At 38.9% G+C, this 18,958-nt stretch overlaps 1 protein-coding gene across 1 annotated transcript in view; it reads left to right on the top strand.

Annotated features, from left to right (window-relative positions):
* COL19A1 (collagen type XIX alpha 1 chain) overlaps positions 1–18,958 on the top strand; it is a 341,781-nt gene that overhangs the window by 311,315 nt on the left and 11,508 nt on the right. The window contains exons 44-50 of the mRNA XM_037844663.1: positions 2,295–2,339; positions 5,286–5,330; positions 5,434–5,496; positions 9,571–9,606; positions 9,729–9,773; positions 12,252–12,422; positions 14,202–14,268. Coding sequence (XP_037700591.1) covers positions 2,295–2,339; positions 5,286–5,330; positions 5,434–5,496; positions 9,571–9,606; positions 9,729–9,773; positions 12,252–12,422; positions 14,202–14,268 — 472 coding nt within the window. The remainder of the gene's footprint in view (positions 1–2,294; positions 2,340–5,285; positions 5,331–5,433; positions 5,497–9,570; positions 9,607–9,728; positions 9,774–12,251; positions 12,423–14,201; positions 14,269–18,958) is intronic.

Here is an 18,958-nt window from a genome sequence, read left to right as displayed (position 1 = left end):
AGGAAGAGTATAGGGGTACAGATGCTGGTATGTGGGAAGACATATTGGTGGGGGTCTATGTCAGCTCTTTTCTGATTGCCTAAATTTTCTAAGAGATGGAGGAAGCAAGGTCAATCATCTGAGAGTGAGGGAAAGAGGTTGGGGATGTAGGGAGAAGGTCCTCCATGAGAGTGGGAGAAATCACGGACCACAGAAGTGGTATGGACATCCTAAGGATACCCTTGAGGTTCATGTTCATAACTAAAGTAAGCTTAGTCAGCAAGATTATGTGTTCTTCTCCAGCCATGTACAGACCCTCAGGTGAAGGCACAGAATATGAGGGAAATTGGATATAACCAAAGTTCTGGTTTTAGCAAGTGAGTATTATAAGTAAGAATGGGGAAAGAGAGCTAACAGTATACATATGGGAGTGAATATTACACTTACCAAGGAAATTAAACTAGGTAAGAAGAGGAGCTATGACATCAAGGGAGTGAAGGATAAAGAAAAAGTGGTAGCATCAGTGGGTTAGAGGTCCTGGTAGCATCAAAAGTTTTGGGAGTTCAGGGTACTCGGATATTGAGCTAGAAGGGTGGGAGATGGTGGTCAGTTTGGGATACATAAAATTGAGACTATGGGGGAGGGTCGTGCAGTTATTATTACTGACAAAGATTTAGGTATAACTATGGGACTGTAAGGCAAGATCATTAAAGGAGAGTGGTTTAAAGAACTGAGACCGAAGTGTTGGAAGGACCATCTGTCAGAGGAAAGGCCTCTTAATATTAATCTCTATCAGATATGCAAATATTTCCATTAAGGAAAAAGAGTCAGTATATTTATTTAGGAGGGGAGGGGGGATTTCCATAATGTAAAAGAAACAGTTAAACTGATGAGAATTGTTTATGCTGTTTGTTCATTTTTCTATTGGTTATTTATCTTTTTACTGTAGATATGCTTTGTATATTAGAGATATTACTTCTATCTTATATGTTGGGGGTTGTGCCTAGCTATTCTTTACCTTTCAATTTTATGCTTAATATTATTGTACATGTAAATATTTTCAACTTTTATATGGTCAAAGCTAGAACTATTTTCCTGTATGATTTCTTATTTTGTTTTTATGCTTGGAATGACTTTGATTTTCATTCATTCTCAACCAAGATTGGATAAACAAACACTTTAATTTTCTTCTAATACTTTCATAGTTCATATTTTATTTTTTACATAAATATTTCTAGAATTTATATGGGGTATAACATAAAGAGAAGAATTAAAGTTTTTCCCAAAACAAAGGCAACTATTAACACTACTTATTGAATAGTACATTTCTTTCTTTACTACAGTCCCACTGTAAGTACTGATCTACTTCTGAGATATTTGTTATATTGCATTGATATACTGCTTAATCTTATACCAGTATTCCATTATTTCAGTTATTATAGTTTTATTCTATTTTTAAATATTTGTTATTGCTAGTATCTCTTTATTTTTCTTCTTTAAAATTGTTCTTCTTTTATCTTCTCATTCATTGTCCTAAGTGAATGTTAATATCATTTGATCAAGTTAGAAGTTTGTAAGAATTGCATTAAATTTATAAATTAGTTTGGGTAACAATGACATTTTTACAACAGGTCTTGCCTTCCAAGAACATCTTTCCACATAATCAGTCATCTTTTATGTCCCTCAGTGAAGTTATGAAATTTCTTTAATCTAAGTTGTGCTTGACAAAAATTGCCATTCTATAATCCCATGTATAATCATTCGTATTTTTAGCACTGTCAGTTTTATCTGAAAATAAAAGAGTTGAAAAAAGAATTGAGTCACTGTACCATTCATAGAAGTTCAAGGGATCTTCTGATTGGCCAAATAAGGATAGTTACAAAATCCCTAACCTAGATCTTTTCCTTCTAATACTACATCCCATGCAACAAGCATAAGAAAAGCTTTTTAGAAGGCACTTGGTGTGCTTAATCTTTAAGTAAAAGTAATGACTTTTTTAATATATGGAATAAAAATATTGACTATTTTAGCTCTAAATATGTATTAAAATAGGTAACAGAAATGATAACGTGAATGCTTGTTTTCATTAAAACTTTGGATTTATATTAAAGGGAAAGCTTTAACAGGTTCAGTTAGCTACTCATTCTTTTATTTTTCCACCCACTCTCTAGTTGCAGACCAGTTGATACTGATAAAGCTCATCAGATCAAAAGAAAAGATTTACCAAATCTAAATTATTATTTGAGCATTGATTTTATAGGTAAAGATTTTATAGCTGTCATTATTTTAGCAATTTTTTTTTTTAATCCCAACAGGGAGATCGAGGTCCAGCAGGTCCCCAGGGAATAACCGGGATATCGGTGAGTCCAGATTATCTCGTTAGTTTCACAGATAAACAGTTCTAGCTCCACAGTAAACCTGTGGATCAAGAAGAGCTGTGGAGCACACCATCAGTCCTATGGCTTTAGGGTCCTGAAATCTCCAGTTTAGAAAATACAGCCAACTGTCCCTCTCTTTTCTTTATTTTCACCTTTTTCTTATCTTTTGTCTTTGGTTTTTTCTTCCCAACACACTTTTGTTCAGGATAGGGAGGACCAGTTACCTGTGACTATATATTAATATACATGCGCAAATTTGAAAAACTGTTTTGTTTCTCTATTCTTATCATCTATCAAGGTTTTTTGATCCTCAAAATGCAAAGTTGTTGTCATCTTTGGGCAAGTGCTTCAAGTTCCTTGTACAAAGCTGTAATCTGCTGGAGTTTTCCCTTAGCCTGGTGTTATTAGCAGAGCTTTAATGCTGCTAATGTTTCCTCATAAACTAGCCCTTCAATCCTTTCAATCATTTTTGTTGCTCTCCAATGTCAAATGTTTTAATCTCATCAAGGTCTTTCCAAATGAATAGGAAGTACTCCGGGAAAGGTTGAAATCATTTCCCTGAGCCCTAGGGATCCTTGTGATCTTCATTCATGATGCTCTAATTAAAATTTTGTGGTCACGCTTTATGGGTACTAGGCCATTTATCCTTTTGCTAGGTGCCCCTGCAGGGCAGGCACAGGATAACATCACAGGAAAGTTGAAGGAAACCCTGTGCTTGAATCAAAGGAACAGGAGAAAATAAGAAAGAGCCCCACCGCCACCCAGCACCACCCAGCACCACCCACTGTCACTCCCATCCCTTACAGGGCCAGAAGCTGCTCTACTTCAATCCATTTAATTATTAAATCTAATAATAATAAAAAAAACTATTCCTAATCTGTATCTTTTATAGAGGTTATCTCCTTAGTTAGTGGTTCTAGATTGAGTTAAATACTGGTTTGACTCTAAAACTAAAAATGTTTTCTTTAGCAAGCATTTCAGACTTTTATATACAAGTCAGTATTCCTGAAAGTGGGCTACACACTTAATCCCATTCCCCCCAACCCCACCCCCACTACCATTGCCAAAGACATATTTGGATCTGTGTTTCTGGAATTGCCCTCAGAGTCTACCTACAACCTGGCCCCCTTAGAGCCACAGCCTGTTTTTGTCTCCATGTGATTCAATGAACCATAATTCCCCCACTGTATTAGCCCAGGGTTAACTACAAATTACTTTTGGCTAGCACCCTAAACTAAGCCTACTTTCAAAGAAAAAGTATTGACTACCATTCAAAGTATTTAAAAGATGAGCTACAGGGTCAATAGGCAATCCAAATGAGAAATTCCAAAGATACATTTCAAGGATGCAGCATGATTGGAATAAGGGGCTAGCCTGCCACTTATCTGGATGTCTAAGATCTGACATGTTTATTTTAAAAAGCAGTTTTCATATCTCATAATTAAGAGGATTAACCGATGTTTACAGAAAGAAGGAACCGATAATATTTAGCATGCTGCAATTGTGGAACTGTGTAATGAATAATGCACTTTATTTTTTTAAAACTGGATCTTACTATGGGTCAAAAACTAAAATAGTTACAAGGTGATTGAAGCAGGGATGGGGTCTGCCCACTCAATACACATGGTCACTCTGCTGTATACCAAGAGGACGCAATTCTGCTCTTCCTACAACAGACCAGTCTGTCCCTTTCCGGTATATTCAGGCCTACCAGGGATTTCTCTGGGGCTTCTTTCTCCCCCTTTATCCCAGGGGCATTTGGGCACAGGAGAAAGCGTCCATAAGTGCTGGCAGTGGAGTGGGGCCTCTGGTAAGCATGTTCTCCCCCGGGTCCTCTGGGTCTCTGCTAGTCCTTTGGGCCTGCTGCTGCCTGCTGTCATCATCCCTTCACCTGAGGATGATCCCTTCATCTGAGGTCACAAGGCCCAAGCTGCACCCCTCCACACCCACCCCTGTGTCCCACACCAAGACCCTTCAGGACATTGGCCTTCTTGTATCTAACGTACCTGCCAACTCAGGCTCACAGGAACTTCAGGAGCTCCTGCTCGCACACACACATGCTGTGGGATGCCAGGAATGTGCTCTCAGTCCTTGCGTCTGCCTTGCCTCCCCACTCAGCCATACCTGTACCTGTGAGGGGTCTTCACCCAGAATTTCAAACAGCAAGTGGGAAAAGGCCCCTTCCTTTTCAGATTCCCCTCAACTTGTTGAGGCTCCTGTGGTCTCAGCCATATTTCTCCATCCCCACCTTCTCCCTCTTTTCCAACCACGTAAGTTCCAGGATAGGCAGCAGTTCCTTTTCAGAGACACAGACAGCATCTTAAGCCTGATCTGGAACACGCAGGCACTTCCCTCTCCCTTAGTTTCTTCTGGATCATCATCCTCTATTGTCCCACCCTGTGGTCTCTCTGCTCCAGGATCTCTATGGTCAGTCCTCCTGGCCCTGGCACATTGCAACAGCTCAATCTTTGCCTCTCCCTCTCCACAAAGCATCTTTTCAAACCTTGTTTTCAGACTATCTTCTATGACCTTAAAAAACCCTCTTATGAAACTCAAAGCCTTGAAAAGACTTCTTTGTCCTCTGTGCCCTCCTTCCCCCTAAGGTAAAGAAGAACTACCAGGCAAAGAAGCACAAATGGGGTTTCCAGAGAGGAGGGATTGTTGGTTTAATATTTTCCAAAATGTTATCCTCCCCCCACCATCCCCACCATACACACAGTTGCACATTCACAGAGTTGCACTCTGGTCCCATACCTTAGAGACCTCAGAGCAGAGCCCATGTCCCCCAGCCGCTGTCCCATTCGGAATGCCATTTTAGTACAGACACTGTAGTCCTTGCAGCTGCTATGTGCACAGGTGGAGAGGGCAGGCACATGGCATCATTGAGTACTTTGGCTGCTAACATTTCTCTTTGATTTGCTTCACCAGGGAAAGCCTGGTGCTCCAGGGCCTCCAGGAGTTCCAGGGGAACCAGTGAGTTACCAGTCGCTTTTTTAACAATTTTACTTATGTTACGTTGCTTGCTGTTTTAAAGCATTTCTTGGCAATTCACTTGTGTCTGTGGACGTGTTCATAGGGTGAAAGAGGACCTATTGGAGATATAGGTTTCCCTGGACCAGAAGGGCCCTCAGGAAAGCCAGTAAGTAATTTTTATGTATTTAAAATTTGCCAATTTAAGAAATGCTCTTAGCATTGCCTCTTTGCCTTTCTCCTCAGAATATCTAAGATTGAATAAGTAGATTCAGTACTTCTCTGAACCCTTCAAGGAAATAAGAGCACAGGGATATTTTTGGTGAGGAGAGGGTAACTCTCACTGAGAATGCTAGCTCTATACCTTTATATCTTAAGCAATGGTGAAACAGCTGATATTTTTATTTAAAAACCAGAAAATTATTCTCATTATTTCTTAAATCTAATGTGTTCATCAGAGTTAAAAAGTAAAATGGTCTGTTACATCCTAAAATATAAAAAACTGAAGGCTCACAGATTGAACACCTGCATGTTAAGCCAAAGACTAAAGTAAAGCTATTTTCTCTGATTCCCTCCTCTTTCTATGAATCACTGCTGCCTAATAGATCATCATCCCCTTGTGTCCTAAAGGAGTTCTTGGTTACTGATATATTGTATCAATGTGACACTGTGACAATTATTCCTCCTAATTCAGTTCAGCACATACTCATCTAGTCCCTGCTGTTTGCCAAGGATGTGCTGGGCCCTGCGGAACGGGATGTAAAGATGACTAAGACATACCCCCACTCTGGGTTTTAATCTTTACAGAAGGTCACTGCTTCCTCTGCTTGTTTGTTTGCTGTGGTGTGTATGGAAGAGAGAATTGTTAGGAGAAGGGGGAGGGCAGTTGGTGAACAAGCAGCACAGAGCCCACGAAGCTGGTTCGGTACTTCTCTGAAACCTTCAGGGTCAGTGCATTTCCTGGCCACCATCTGTCCAGAAAAGGCAAGAAGAAGAAGAAGTGGAAAGCATATGGATTTCAGAGTCAGGAATATCTGTGTTTGAATTCTGACTCAAAGGGTTTTTGTGAGGCTTAAGTGGCATGACAAAGGAAAAGCATTTACAGTGCCTGGCCATGGGGAACTGCTCAGCAAATATTAGTTTCATTCCTTTCTCACCCCTACCTTACCAGTTCCCGGCCCCAGCCCCTGTAAGCTATCTTGTAAATGCTTGCCTTTGGGTCCCCAGAGGATTATGCAAAAAGCAATTTTTCATTCAACAAGTATTCCTGGGTGCTAACAATTCATGGGGTTTGCATTCTACACACACACACAAACAAACAAATACACACACACAATTTCAGGCAGGATGAAGGGCTAAAGAACCAAGTTAATAGGATAGTCAAAGGAGTCCTGCCTTTTGAGCAGAAACATGCATGAAGTGAGAGATCCAGCCATGGGGAGATCCAGGGGAACATTGTTTCAGGGAAATGAAATGGCTGGTAGAGAAATGACCCTTGTGTATTCAAGGAACAGCCAAGGGCATAAAAGTCAAGATTCAAGTAAGCAAAAGAAGGGTGATGAAAGATAGTAAGGGAGAGTAGGAAGCTACCAAGCTACAAGAGAATTCAAGGCCCTGGAGTGGAGTTGGATTCATCTGAAGAATAATGGAAACCTATTGAAGCGTTTGTAGCAGGGGAGGAAAATGATTGACTACATTTTTAAGAATCACTGACTTGTGTAGAGAGCAGGTTGTAGAACAGTGAGGAAGAGTCATCATAATCCCCATGAGAAACAGCACTGGCGAGAGCAGGGAGGTGGTAAGGAGTAAGGGGATTTAGGATGAACAGTGAAGGCAGAGACAACAAGACTTGCTGATGGACTCAATGTGGAGTGTGAGGCAAAGAGAAAAATCAGAGCTGTGGTTTGGGGCCTGGGCAGCTAGCTATGTGAGAGTGTTGCTGGTTAGTGAGATGAGAGACTGGAGCTAAGTGGGGTTTAGGAGGGGAAATCAAATGTTCTCTGTTTTGAACTTGTTAAAGTTGATGCATCTAGTAGACATAGAAGTAGAAATGTCAGTTAGTGGATATATGGGTCTGGAATTCAGAGAGGTCCTGCAGGAAAGACTGATTTGGGTATTTCAACCTGAGCCTGGAAGAAATGGAGTCAGGGAAAGAGAAGAGAGCACTTCCACCATTAGCAGAGGATCCAGCAAAGAAGACAGGAAGTACAGCCAAAGAGATGGGAATAAGACCGGGAAGGGGGTTTCCTGGAAGTCAAGTGATGAAAGTGTTTAAAGAGAAAGGAGTGATTAACATACAGATAAATAACATGAGGGCTGTAATTCTCCTTGGTTTTTAAAATATGGAGGTCATTGGTGGGAGAGATGACAGCATGCTAGTATCCTGAAAGGAGAAAATTTGATGGCACAAGAGTGAGGATAACTTTGAGGGGAGGAATTGATATTCCATTCACAGGTGGAAAATGGTCTTAAGAGGATCACTTCATCCTTTTTAACAGAAACGAGGGAGGCAGAAGTCAGGGTAACAGATGCATGTGGGTTGTTGGATCTGGTGGAGAGAAGGTGAGGTGATATGTAAAACTCCTGTGTTTATAAATCAGTGAATGTGAGGAGTGGGGAAGTGATACTAGAGGTTTGAAGAGACAACGAAATGTGAGAAAGAGTAGTTTTGGTAGGAATAAAAGAGAATCACCTAGACAAGCAATAGAAGGATGGCCTAGTAATACTGAGGAGCTGCTTGTAATCTGCTGTTATATGATTAGATTGGAACAAGTGAGGAAGGGTACATATTTTTCTTCAGCCACAGTCAGCTGCTCAGATGCAGGCATTGGATAGGCAGAAAGTTGGTTTTATCCAGGATTGGGGTTCAGCCAGAGAAATGGGTTGAGGAGAGAGAGAAACAAACACATATGAGTTGTAAAAACGTTTGAAAGCAGGACTACCCTACAAATAGAAATATATGAAAGAGAGCATGCATTATAGTCACCAATGAATTACAGGAGACAAAAAAAAAAAAAAAAAAAAAAAAACAAGTCTGAAGGTTATTCCTTTTCTTATATTGCTACCAGAAACATGAATTACATTTTTAATCTGGATTTATCTTATTTAAGCAACAGAGTTGCTTCCTTCACATCCTCTCCTTAATCTGCTTTATCTTTGTTGCTTGTGTTCCTGGATGTAATAAATTCTCTGGTCTGTACACTTCAGGTAACATGTTCTTAATTAAATTACTGTAGATAATTCCCAGGATGTTTCAGAAAGGTTGGGGACTTTGGCTGGATTATCAGTTGTGACAAATTTTAGAGTAATTTACAGCAGTGAAAACATACGATGGCCTGCAATTCTACCCTCATAGAATCCATTCCAGAGTAATTCAAGTCTCCTAGGCTTTTCAGAGGAGCATGTCCATGCAATTGCTTGCTCACTAAGAAATCATTTTCCTCACCTTGATCTCCCTCTTCAAATCAAATCTCAGAAACACATCTGCTTTTAGACTCTAGGTATTTGATTTGACCCCAAGTGCTTTTCCTTCTTACATCTCCCAGTAAGTAGTTCTCCCAGTCTTATAAATTTCCCAGCAGGACTGGGCTTTATTACCACCTGCAGAACTGCCTTGTAAAGTTCATGAAACTTCTAGTTTTCTAATAAAAAGTCACTATTTAATGCTCTCAAAAACCGTGATTACAGATTTTATACTTTCCTGTCATATTTTCCAACTGAAAAAATAACAAATCATTCTCTGACTGACAGTTTATTTCATAGTAGGATCATGCTCTGGCCATGTATTGCAATTTCCTCAGCAACAACTGAGACCATTTTCTGTGTCAGAAAACTTGTTAGAAAGTAAGTGGATGCCATGTACCAGCCACCCAGCGCCATGGGGTAACTAGGAGAATCAGTAAGAAAGATAACCTTTGTTTGACTCTTTGCCTTGGGCTATGCATTTTATATGTTTTTTCATTTAATGCGTAGCTTTGAGGAAATTATTATTATCCACACTTTACAAGTGAAGAATTGGATGCTAGTGAGGTTAAATAAATTGCCCAAAGCCAATGGAACTCATTGGCCAGAATTTGGATTCAGGGCTGTCTAATTCTAAAATTTTGTTTTGTTTCACCACACTGCTTCACTAAGGTCTCAGTAGAAATATGATTTTGAAATTGTCCCTGAAATTTTACCTTTTTGTTGTGTTTATGTCTGTTAATGCATATTTGGAAATACTAATCACTTTTTGTCTCTATAGGGAATAAATGGAAAAAATGGATTACCAGGTGCTCAGGTACGGAAAATGCCATTTAAAATAAAAGTTCTCATGCATAAATGTTTCCAATGTTTAGATCAATCAGATTGAGGAAGAATCTTAGCATGCAATGATTTTTAGTCTCAACATCTGTTTTTCAGGGCATCATGGGTAAGGCTGGAGATAGAGGCCCCAAAGGAGAACGTGTATGTATATTACTATTGTGATTGTTATTTAAGTCTGTTACAGCCGCGCCATCATTTGGGTTACACAATCATGTATGTAGAATCCTAGAAGCCTCCCAGTATGAAAAGGCTACTGTCTATATGATCCAAGAGCTCTGCTTGACATAAAATACTACAATATAAGGGCCCAGAAACAGGCCATATGGTAAATTCACCTACCTGGTTGGCCTTTGTACCTGAGTCTAGTTGGCTGTTTCAGAGGAAAGCTTTTATCATCCTGTCTCACACACATATCACCTCTGTTATTTTAAGCTAGGGCAGGGTTTCTCAGCCTCAGCACTATTGGCATTTGGGGGCCAGGTAATTCCATGTTGTGAAGGGTCACTCTGAGTAGTGTAGAATGTTCAGCAGCATCCCTGGCCTCTTCCTTCTAGAGGCTGGTAGCACAGTCCCCAGTTGTCACACCAAGAATTTTGCCAGATATTACCAAAAGCCTCTTGGGGAGCAAAATTACCCCTACTTAGAACCACTGATCTAGAATAATGCTAGGTTGGGTAAGGGAGATGGATTGAGGGGGTAGAGAAATGGAAAAGGGAACTGAGTATGTAGTTATGTTACTAGTAATGCCAATTATGTTATATGCTTTTATTCAAATTGTTTTGGTTGCTGATATCATTATTTCAACTTACCATTATTTTCTTAAATGAAACTTAACATTTGCTAGTGGGATTGGGGTCATGCCACCGCCACAGGTTACGCAAGTCTTGCTACTCAGTGGAATTTTATTAAGGGCTGCAAGTGTGTGTGAGGGGTGTACCTGCATTTGTTTACTGGTGTCTAGTTTACTAACTTTCATTTATTATTACACAAGTATTCAATGATAACTGAAGGAAATATGAGAAGACAGATAGTATAAATCAAAAAAGATCTCCCTAATCCCAGTACACAGAGATAAGCATTATTGATATTATGGGCATATTTCCATTTCACTCACTCTTGGACATAATCTAACACATAGTTATATGCAATAATATAAACAAATATATACTTTTCCAAAAATAGGCTCATACTCTTTTGTAAATGGCTTTTTTCACCTAATGATATACAAAGACCAACTTTCCGTGTCAGTAAGCAGAATCTACATCTACCTTTTAATGACTGTAAGTTATTCTATTGTTTGGATATATCTTATTTCACTTACCCAGTCTCCTTTTTCTGGATATTTAGGTTCTTTCAAGTTTTCATAATAATAGTCATTACTTAAATGAATATCCTTATGTGTAAATCATAGTCATTTTAATATGTTAAATATTGTGTTTATTTTGCACATGATCAGAGTATTTATGAAAGTTTGCTAGTATTTATTTTTTGTTTTCCTTTCTTTTTTATTCATATTTCTCCAAATATGAGCTAGTTAGTTTGATATACCTGCAAGCAGATATATTTTTATAACTAAGAGTGTGACATTGATATTGGATCCATCTACTTTTCTTCTTTCTACATGGCTGACAGTGCCTTTTCTTCATTCCATGATCACATACATCTCTGTAATTTTTCATTTGTTTTCATTTTTTTTTTAATCAAGAGAAATAGAGTTTCAGACTTTTGCAGAGAAGTAAAAAATAAAAGAATAATACAGTGAAATACAGGACAACCTCAATGCACTATTCCATCACATTTGGCATGAATGTCACCTCCCAGAGTTGTGGAAATGAATATTTGAAATAACTATTTTGAATGCCATGATATCCCTTTCACTTTCTCTCTCTTTCTCACAAACATGTACAGTAGACACATTGCAGGATAAAAGACAGCATTAAAGAAACTGTTTATGAGATTCAGGCACATCTAATAACCTTTTTCTAACTTATTATGACTCTTCTTACTTATAAAATGCTCTTATAGTTAATTTTTGCTATTGAGTAAGTGACCACGCTCCCCCATCACCTTTTCTCTCCTTCCTGTGTTGTATATATTTAGGACACAATCACACACACACACACACACACACACACACACACAAGTACAGAAGACAAAGCCAAAGACCAAACGTATAAGGAAAAGCAGGAAAAAAGCATAGGATTTATTTATGAGAGGGGTTGAGTGTCCGAGTGTTTTTCTGAGTAAAAAATTCTCAGTGATGAAATTCTCTGGGGATCTTCTTTTATTATTGTAAAGGAGACCCGGACCTTGTGATGACTGCCGAAGGTGCCGCCATTCTAGACTGGCGACAGTCCAACTAACATTGTCACTGACTTTCATTGAGCATTTTCAAGGTCCCTTTCTAAGCACTTTATGTGGGTCAACTCATTGATCTCTTAACATTATCCTACAAAGTACATACTACTAGTATTCCCCACTTTATAGGTGAAGAAACTAGGGCACAGAGAGTTTAAGTGATTTATGCAAGGTCCTGCAGCTAACACGTGCCTACTGAATCCAGAATGGCTGATGTGGTCTTAGAAGAAATCATTCTTTATTTTATTTTTTCCATAACAGGGTGATCAGGGAATTCCTGGAGACAGAGGCCCACAAGGTGAACAGGGAAAACCAGGCCTTGCAGGCATGAAGGGGGCTATAGGTCCTATGGGACCACCAGGAACCAAGGGCTCCATGGGATCTCCCGGCCACCAAGGCCCTCCAGGCTCACCAGGAGTCCCTGGCATTCCGGTAAGTGGTGCTCAAAGTCCAGGAGCTCCTGGCTTGTTTTGATCATGTATCAGTTTTACAATGAAAGTAATCATAACGATTTTTAAATAAATAGCATGCACATAAATTGGTCTCCATGAGGATAATAGCTATCATTTACTTAAAGTTATGCTAAGCAACTTAGTATATATTAACGAGGTTAATATATACTATATATATATAGTATATATAATATATATACGAGGTTAATATATTGGATTGGATGATAGCTGTCTCTTTCCAAACCATTTTTATAAATGCAGAAACTGAGACTTAGAGAGTTGACTTACTCAAGTTCACAGAGTTTTTAACTGGGTGGGACCCAGTTCTAGCTGACTCCAAACCATTCTCTTAAGTACTATCTATAATGTCTTCTTACACTACATGAAAAACACATGTATATTTTAGGTTAAAACTCCATTTTGTTAAATATCGGAACAGCACATCTGCCCTGAGTTGTACTTCGAAGTGGGAACCAGTTAGTCCAAGAAAGAGTATTTGGTTAAGGAAGCCCATGTCTTTGTTACATCCTCAGGAGAGGTAGTGGGTGGTGATTCAGCAAGGGAATTTAATCTGAGAATATCGATGGAGAGGATAGGAGGGTTGAGCTAAAGAAAAATACCATCACATGAGAAGTACTTTCCTCAAATAATTGGACAATAGCAGATATAGGGCCAAATTAGTCATTCCCACAATGTTCATTCTTCATTTTAACCAATTTTTACTCCCCCCAAGCTCTACTTGAATAAAGCCTGTGTAACTTGAACTCTCAGTACTGTATCAGTAGCTGTGTTTTCCTGCCCAACATAGGTGCATGAATTCAAGTTCATTTGTCCCAATAACCGTGAAAATAAGATATTGAAACAGGGCCCTCCCGGAATCATTCTGTCTTACAGAAATCGTCACTTCACGAGCCAGCACATTGTCCTTCATGCCACATTTATTCCCCTGGATAATAACCACCAAATACAAATAAAAATACTAAAATATTTTTCAATTCTACCATCATGAAAAATAATAGCCCCCTTTTAAAAATATCAAGACACTTTAGTAAACCATTCCTGTTATAAATGCTAGATCCTTTGTCAAATGTGTGTAGATTTGTCAAGAGGTTAAAAATTCAGCTGACACCATTTATCTACTTCCCTTTACCAAGTCCCACAAGCTTTTTCTGTTAAGGAAAGAAAATTGTTGAATACAAATATGTTTGCAATGTGTGAATTAGAGAATAAACTTTATCATGAAATGAGTAAAATTTAGCATGTTTTAGGCCATGATAAAACATTTTAAATAGTAATCCAGCAGATTTGGAATTCTCTTTTAGGTTCTCTTCCTTTGATACTGTGTATCAGTTAGATATTGACTTTACTAGTGTCCAAGGATCGGTTAGAAATTTAACCTGTAACTGGTTATTATCTTGTGACCAGTAATGTCATGATAACACTGTTAAAATTCTGTTACTTCAGAAACTAAAGTAATCAAAATGTCTCCCCTATTCTCTCCGTTTAATAGGAAACATGTTCCTATCACTAGTTATAATTCCATCTCACAGCTTTTAAAGCAAGCGAGCACCTCAACTTCTTCTCAGTATTTGATCAAATACAAAAGATATTTATTACCTAATATAGTCAATGGTCAAAAGCATTTTGCTTGATAAGTGAATCTCTACAGAAGTTTCATGTATGCACACCAACCCAATATTTGTATTAGTTATTCACTTGTGCTATGCTCTGTTTTTAACAGACCCTTTTCCCTCTTTAGGCTGATGCCATTTCATTTGAAGAAATAAAGAAGTATATTAATCAAGAGGTCCTACGGATTTTTGAAGGTTAGATTTGCTTGATAAACATTTCTGAATTTTTTGCCTATTCCCACACCCCATCCGCTTTGAGGAGTCCCTTCAGCAACATTCTTGAAAGATAGTGGTGCAGCGACAACCTTACGAGGCAGCCATTCTGTGATTGGACAGCTCTGTTTGAGAGAAAATTCTTCCTCACACTAAGTTAAATGTGCCTCATGTAACTTCCTTTCATCTCTCCTGGCCTGTATCACATACAAACATATCACACATGTTTGAGTGTGTTCCTCTAGTCACATGACCAGCCCTTTGAGTATTTCCCGATAGCCATCGTCCTACTCCTTAGTCTTTTTGGTGAGGTAAATGTCTCCAGATCCTCTGTTATTGCCCCCCCTGGGAAATGTTTCATTTGAAAGTGACTCTCCTGGACCCAGGACTGTTTTGACTCAGGCAGAGCACAGTGTCTTTTGCTCTAAACCAGGGTCAGCGAACTGTGGCCTATGGCCAAATCCAACCTGCCACATGTTTTGGTACAGCCCACAAGCTGACAAAAGTTTTTACATTTTTTAATAGTTCTCAAAAATCAAAACAAGAATATTTCATGACATGAGAAAATGATTTGAAATTCAAATTTCACTGTTATGAATAAAGTTTCAGTGGAACATGACCATGCTCTTTCTTTTACATATTGTCTCTGGCTACTTTCACAGTACAGCAGCAGAATTGAGAAGTTGTGACAGGGACCATAACACCCACACAACCTAAAATATTTACCCTCTGGCCCTTTTCAGAAAATGTTTGTCAGCCCTTATCTAGACACTTCAATAATTCAGCCTAACTTAGCATTTTCTGTGTTTTTGAGCATCCATATCATGCTGTTGATTCATTCTGAGTTTGCAATTAATTAGTAACTCTAGATATTCTTTATACAAAAATTTTTAATTAGGTGTTTCTCATTCTGGAATTGTGAGTTTATTTTTAAAATCATAGTGTGTGAGTTTAGGTTTCTTCTTATTAAATTTCAAGTGATTTATGCTCATACATTGTTCCAACCTGAATACCATTTAGAACATATCTCTTGTATGGCATATTGGCTGACCCTCATAACTGTGTATCGTCTCCAAATTTTATAAGCATGTAATCATTCTAGTTGTTGATAGAAACATAGGGTAATATAGAGACAAGGAAAAGGCACTTCTCAGTGCCATTGGATTCCTCCTGCCCAATTGTGAATAATCTATTAATCTATTGTTTAATGAGCCTGAATCCATATAGTTGTCCTAATATTCACCCTATATTTCTTTATCTATTTATAAGGCTATCATAATATTTTGTCAAATGACCTGTTAAAATCAGAATCAGTCCCCTCAACTGCAAGAGTAATAAAATGGGAATTATTTGTCTTTAGAAAACAAATCCATATTGCCTTTCATGGTTCCTGCTTTCTTTGCTAAACACCTATAAACCAAAAGATTGTTGACTTTAGCAAGGAATAAGATTACAAGATGCCCCAAGTCCATCTTTAGTCTTTCTGCTGCAAACGCAGAGTCAGCTACCATCCAAAGATCCCTGATTTTTTTTATTAGAGGAGTTGTGTGTTTACAAAGCAATCGTGCATCAAACGCAGAACTCCTATACAACACCCCACCACCAACACCTTGCACTGGTGTGGAACATCTGTTACCATTGATGACAGCACTTTTTTTAATAATTGTACTGTTTTTTTTTTTAAACAGTAGTTACCTTTGTTACAATTGATTAAACATTATTAAAATCATACTCTTATCTATCACTTATATTAGGTTTATTTTTTCCCACATACCACCTTATTATTTACACCTTGTCTTATTATTTTACATTTGTTGTAATTCATGAAAGAAAAGTAGTGATTGGTATTAGAGACCAAAACTCAGTGCTTGGATGCATGTCATCTTGTTTCATGTGACCACTGGAGATGGAGCAGAGTAGCACAGTCTCTTAACCACTTCAGTGACAGATCGGGGAACAAATGTATTTATAAAAAGGTCATGAATTTATGCTGTTGATTTCAATTTATCTTTATATCTACTGAATATTTTTGCCTTGCTCTGACATGATAGTTTATTACTACAATTGTCCACACTGTTTTTGAGCTATCCATTTTCTCTTTGTAATTATAATGTTGCCCCTAAATATAGAAATCTCCTTTTATTTTCATCATTATTTGTTCCTTGAATCAGCATCATGGAATGGGCTCCAAACTTTGAAATCTAAACTTTCCCCCCAACAAGCATCACTCAATCATAAGCTGTCTGAAAAGAAAAGACACCTCAAGCACTCTGTGGAACCTGAAAAATGTAGAGTTACAGACAAGACCAGGTACATAATTTGCAAGATGAAAATGCAGGGCCACTTATTCACAAATTATTAAGAATGTCAAGACAGCAATATCAGAGCCTTAAACCAGGCATGGGGCCCAGATAGCGTGCCCATTAAGCCAGCCCTAGGTGCGGGTCATACAGATCTCAGACAGCACCCGGACTCATGAACAGAGAAATGCCAGCAAGTTCTCCTTTTAGAATCGTGGTCAAATTCTTCTCCAACTTCAATTCCTCAGGCTCTATTGTCATTTACTGTCTTGTGTATCAGGCAGCTTTAATGTTGAACTTCAATTTCGTAAAAGGTTTTGGATAAAAGCATATATTTAATATTTTAATAACTAGTCCAAACTTGGTTAGGAATGTCAGGAAATATAACCAAGCATTATCAGAAAAATACAATAAGGACTGCAATGTGGGGTGGGGAGTGGTGTTCATTTTCCAAGTCCAGTGTACACTGGATGAAGGGATGGTCCCTGGTAGTCTGCAGCAGGAAAGCTCCATGCCACCCACTCCAGGCCATCTGCGGTTACTTCCACGAAGGACTGTCAGCCTCGTGGAGAATTGGGCCCACTCTCCAGCTGTCTTGAGCAGGCTTGCCTGGCATGCACTTTCTAAGCAGCTCCTCCTTGAAGTCTTCACCCTTTTCTTCTGCATTCTGCCCTCCTTCCTATCTCAGAAGTCCCTCTGCCTAGAATCTGAGGAGCGCGGCTTCTTCTCCAGGTCTCCCCTGTCTTCACCCCCATCTCTCCCACTGCCCCTCTCAGTCTCTTCCTGGCTGGCTAAGTCCAGGTGAGTGGCTGGATCCCCCTGGGAGTCAGTGATCCCTAAGAAGTTGCAGACGTCTTGGCCTCAAGACAACATTCTAAAGTAACCCCAAAGGAGGGGGACGTTTTTCCCAAGGCAGGTAGCCTCTGAGGCTCCAAAAGTGATAACCCCTTCCCCTTTATCTTCACTGGCACCAGTCCGGCAAAAGCTGTCTTCTCTCAAACAAAATTGTACCTGAAACCCAGAATTTGGTTATTTAGCACTCATTTAATTTGTCTCAAGATCATTTCAATTCAGTACATTTAATTTTCCACTTAGAAAATTTCACCTTTTCCTTAACTTTTGAATATCATGTACCAAAAAGAAAAACTCAGGTTCCACAAATCATAGAGCTCCAAGGTCACAGTTGTATTTTTCAGGAAGCTTTTGCTATAAAAGCAAAAATTAATTTTCACATGTTAAAATGATTATAGTTAAGTAGCACTAAGACTTTAAATCTCTCCCATCTGCCTCCCTTTTTCTTAGTCATTGCTCAAGAGAGCTGTGTTAGTGACAGTAAATGCTTATCTCTGCTCCGCTTCCCCTCCACATTTGCAGCCTCAGGAACAATTCTCTCTGCTCAGAAAGTCATGGACTGTCAGGGGGGCACTCGAGAGAGTCCTTGGGAGATCCTGCTCCTCCACTCTATCATCCCAGGTGTCCAGATTAGGATCCTCTGTTTGAAACCCTAGATAAGGATCCAAAACTTGTGTTCTCCTCAAACATCCTTTGGGGTCCCTAGGTGACCCTGCTGATACAGATCCCTCATAGATCTCACACTGACTATTCCGCAGGCCCCCAGGCCCTCCTTTAGCATCCTGATGCCCATTCCCAAACCTAATCATGGTGGAGGAAGATATCTTTCTGCTAATCCCAAGTCTGGGCTTCCGGATGGACAGCAGTATGCAAACAACATTCTCTTTAAGGTTAAATTCCTCATTTGACTGGCCAACAGGCCAAAGTCCTTTTGCAAACAATGAGACCACACAGAGCAGGGACAGAGACTGTGTATCTTAGCTTAGTTTCTTTGGGCTTTATGAGGGTTTTGCAGTTGCCAGTGATGCTGCCTACAAAAGTTAGAGTCTTGCCAGATCTGCAAAGAGTAATTCTTGGTATGATACTACCATACTATACTTGAGGATTTACACCACCATTCAGGAAGAATTTACTCAATCCATGTAGGAATGTGTACAAACATCTGGCTTTCTTGATTCTTGAGCCAAACTTGGAACCAAGAAGGCTACACTTGCAACTGTGGGAGAAAAGGAAGGTCAGGGCTAAGTGTCCCTGAACAAGATTTCTGTTTCTAGATTTCCAGTGTTCAGGAATGTACCTTTCCCGATGTTCTCTCAATATCTATATGAGTGTGTGTGTATGTATGTGTCAGTTTACGTGTGTGTGAATATAAAATCACATTCTCTTGTTTCAAGCATATATCTTCTCTTGCTTCTCTATAACTAAGATATTAATTATATTTATATATGTATATATAATATATACACATCATTTGATAGATACGCATAATTGGAGATATGGATACAGATATTTTTAAAAAT

The sequence above is a fragment of the Choloepus didactylus genome, chromosome 7, assembly GCF_015220235.1.
Source record: "Choloepus didactylus isolate mChoDid1 chromosome 7, mChoDid1.pri, whole genome shotgun sequence".
Taxonomy (NCBI): domain Eukaryota; kingdom Metazoa; phylum Chordata; class Mammalia; order Pilosa; family Megalonychidae; genus Choloepus; species Choloepus didactylus.
Note: the sequence above shows the minus strand (reverse complement) of the source record. Positions and strands in the feature narration are given on the sequence as shown.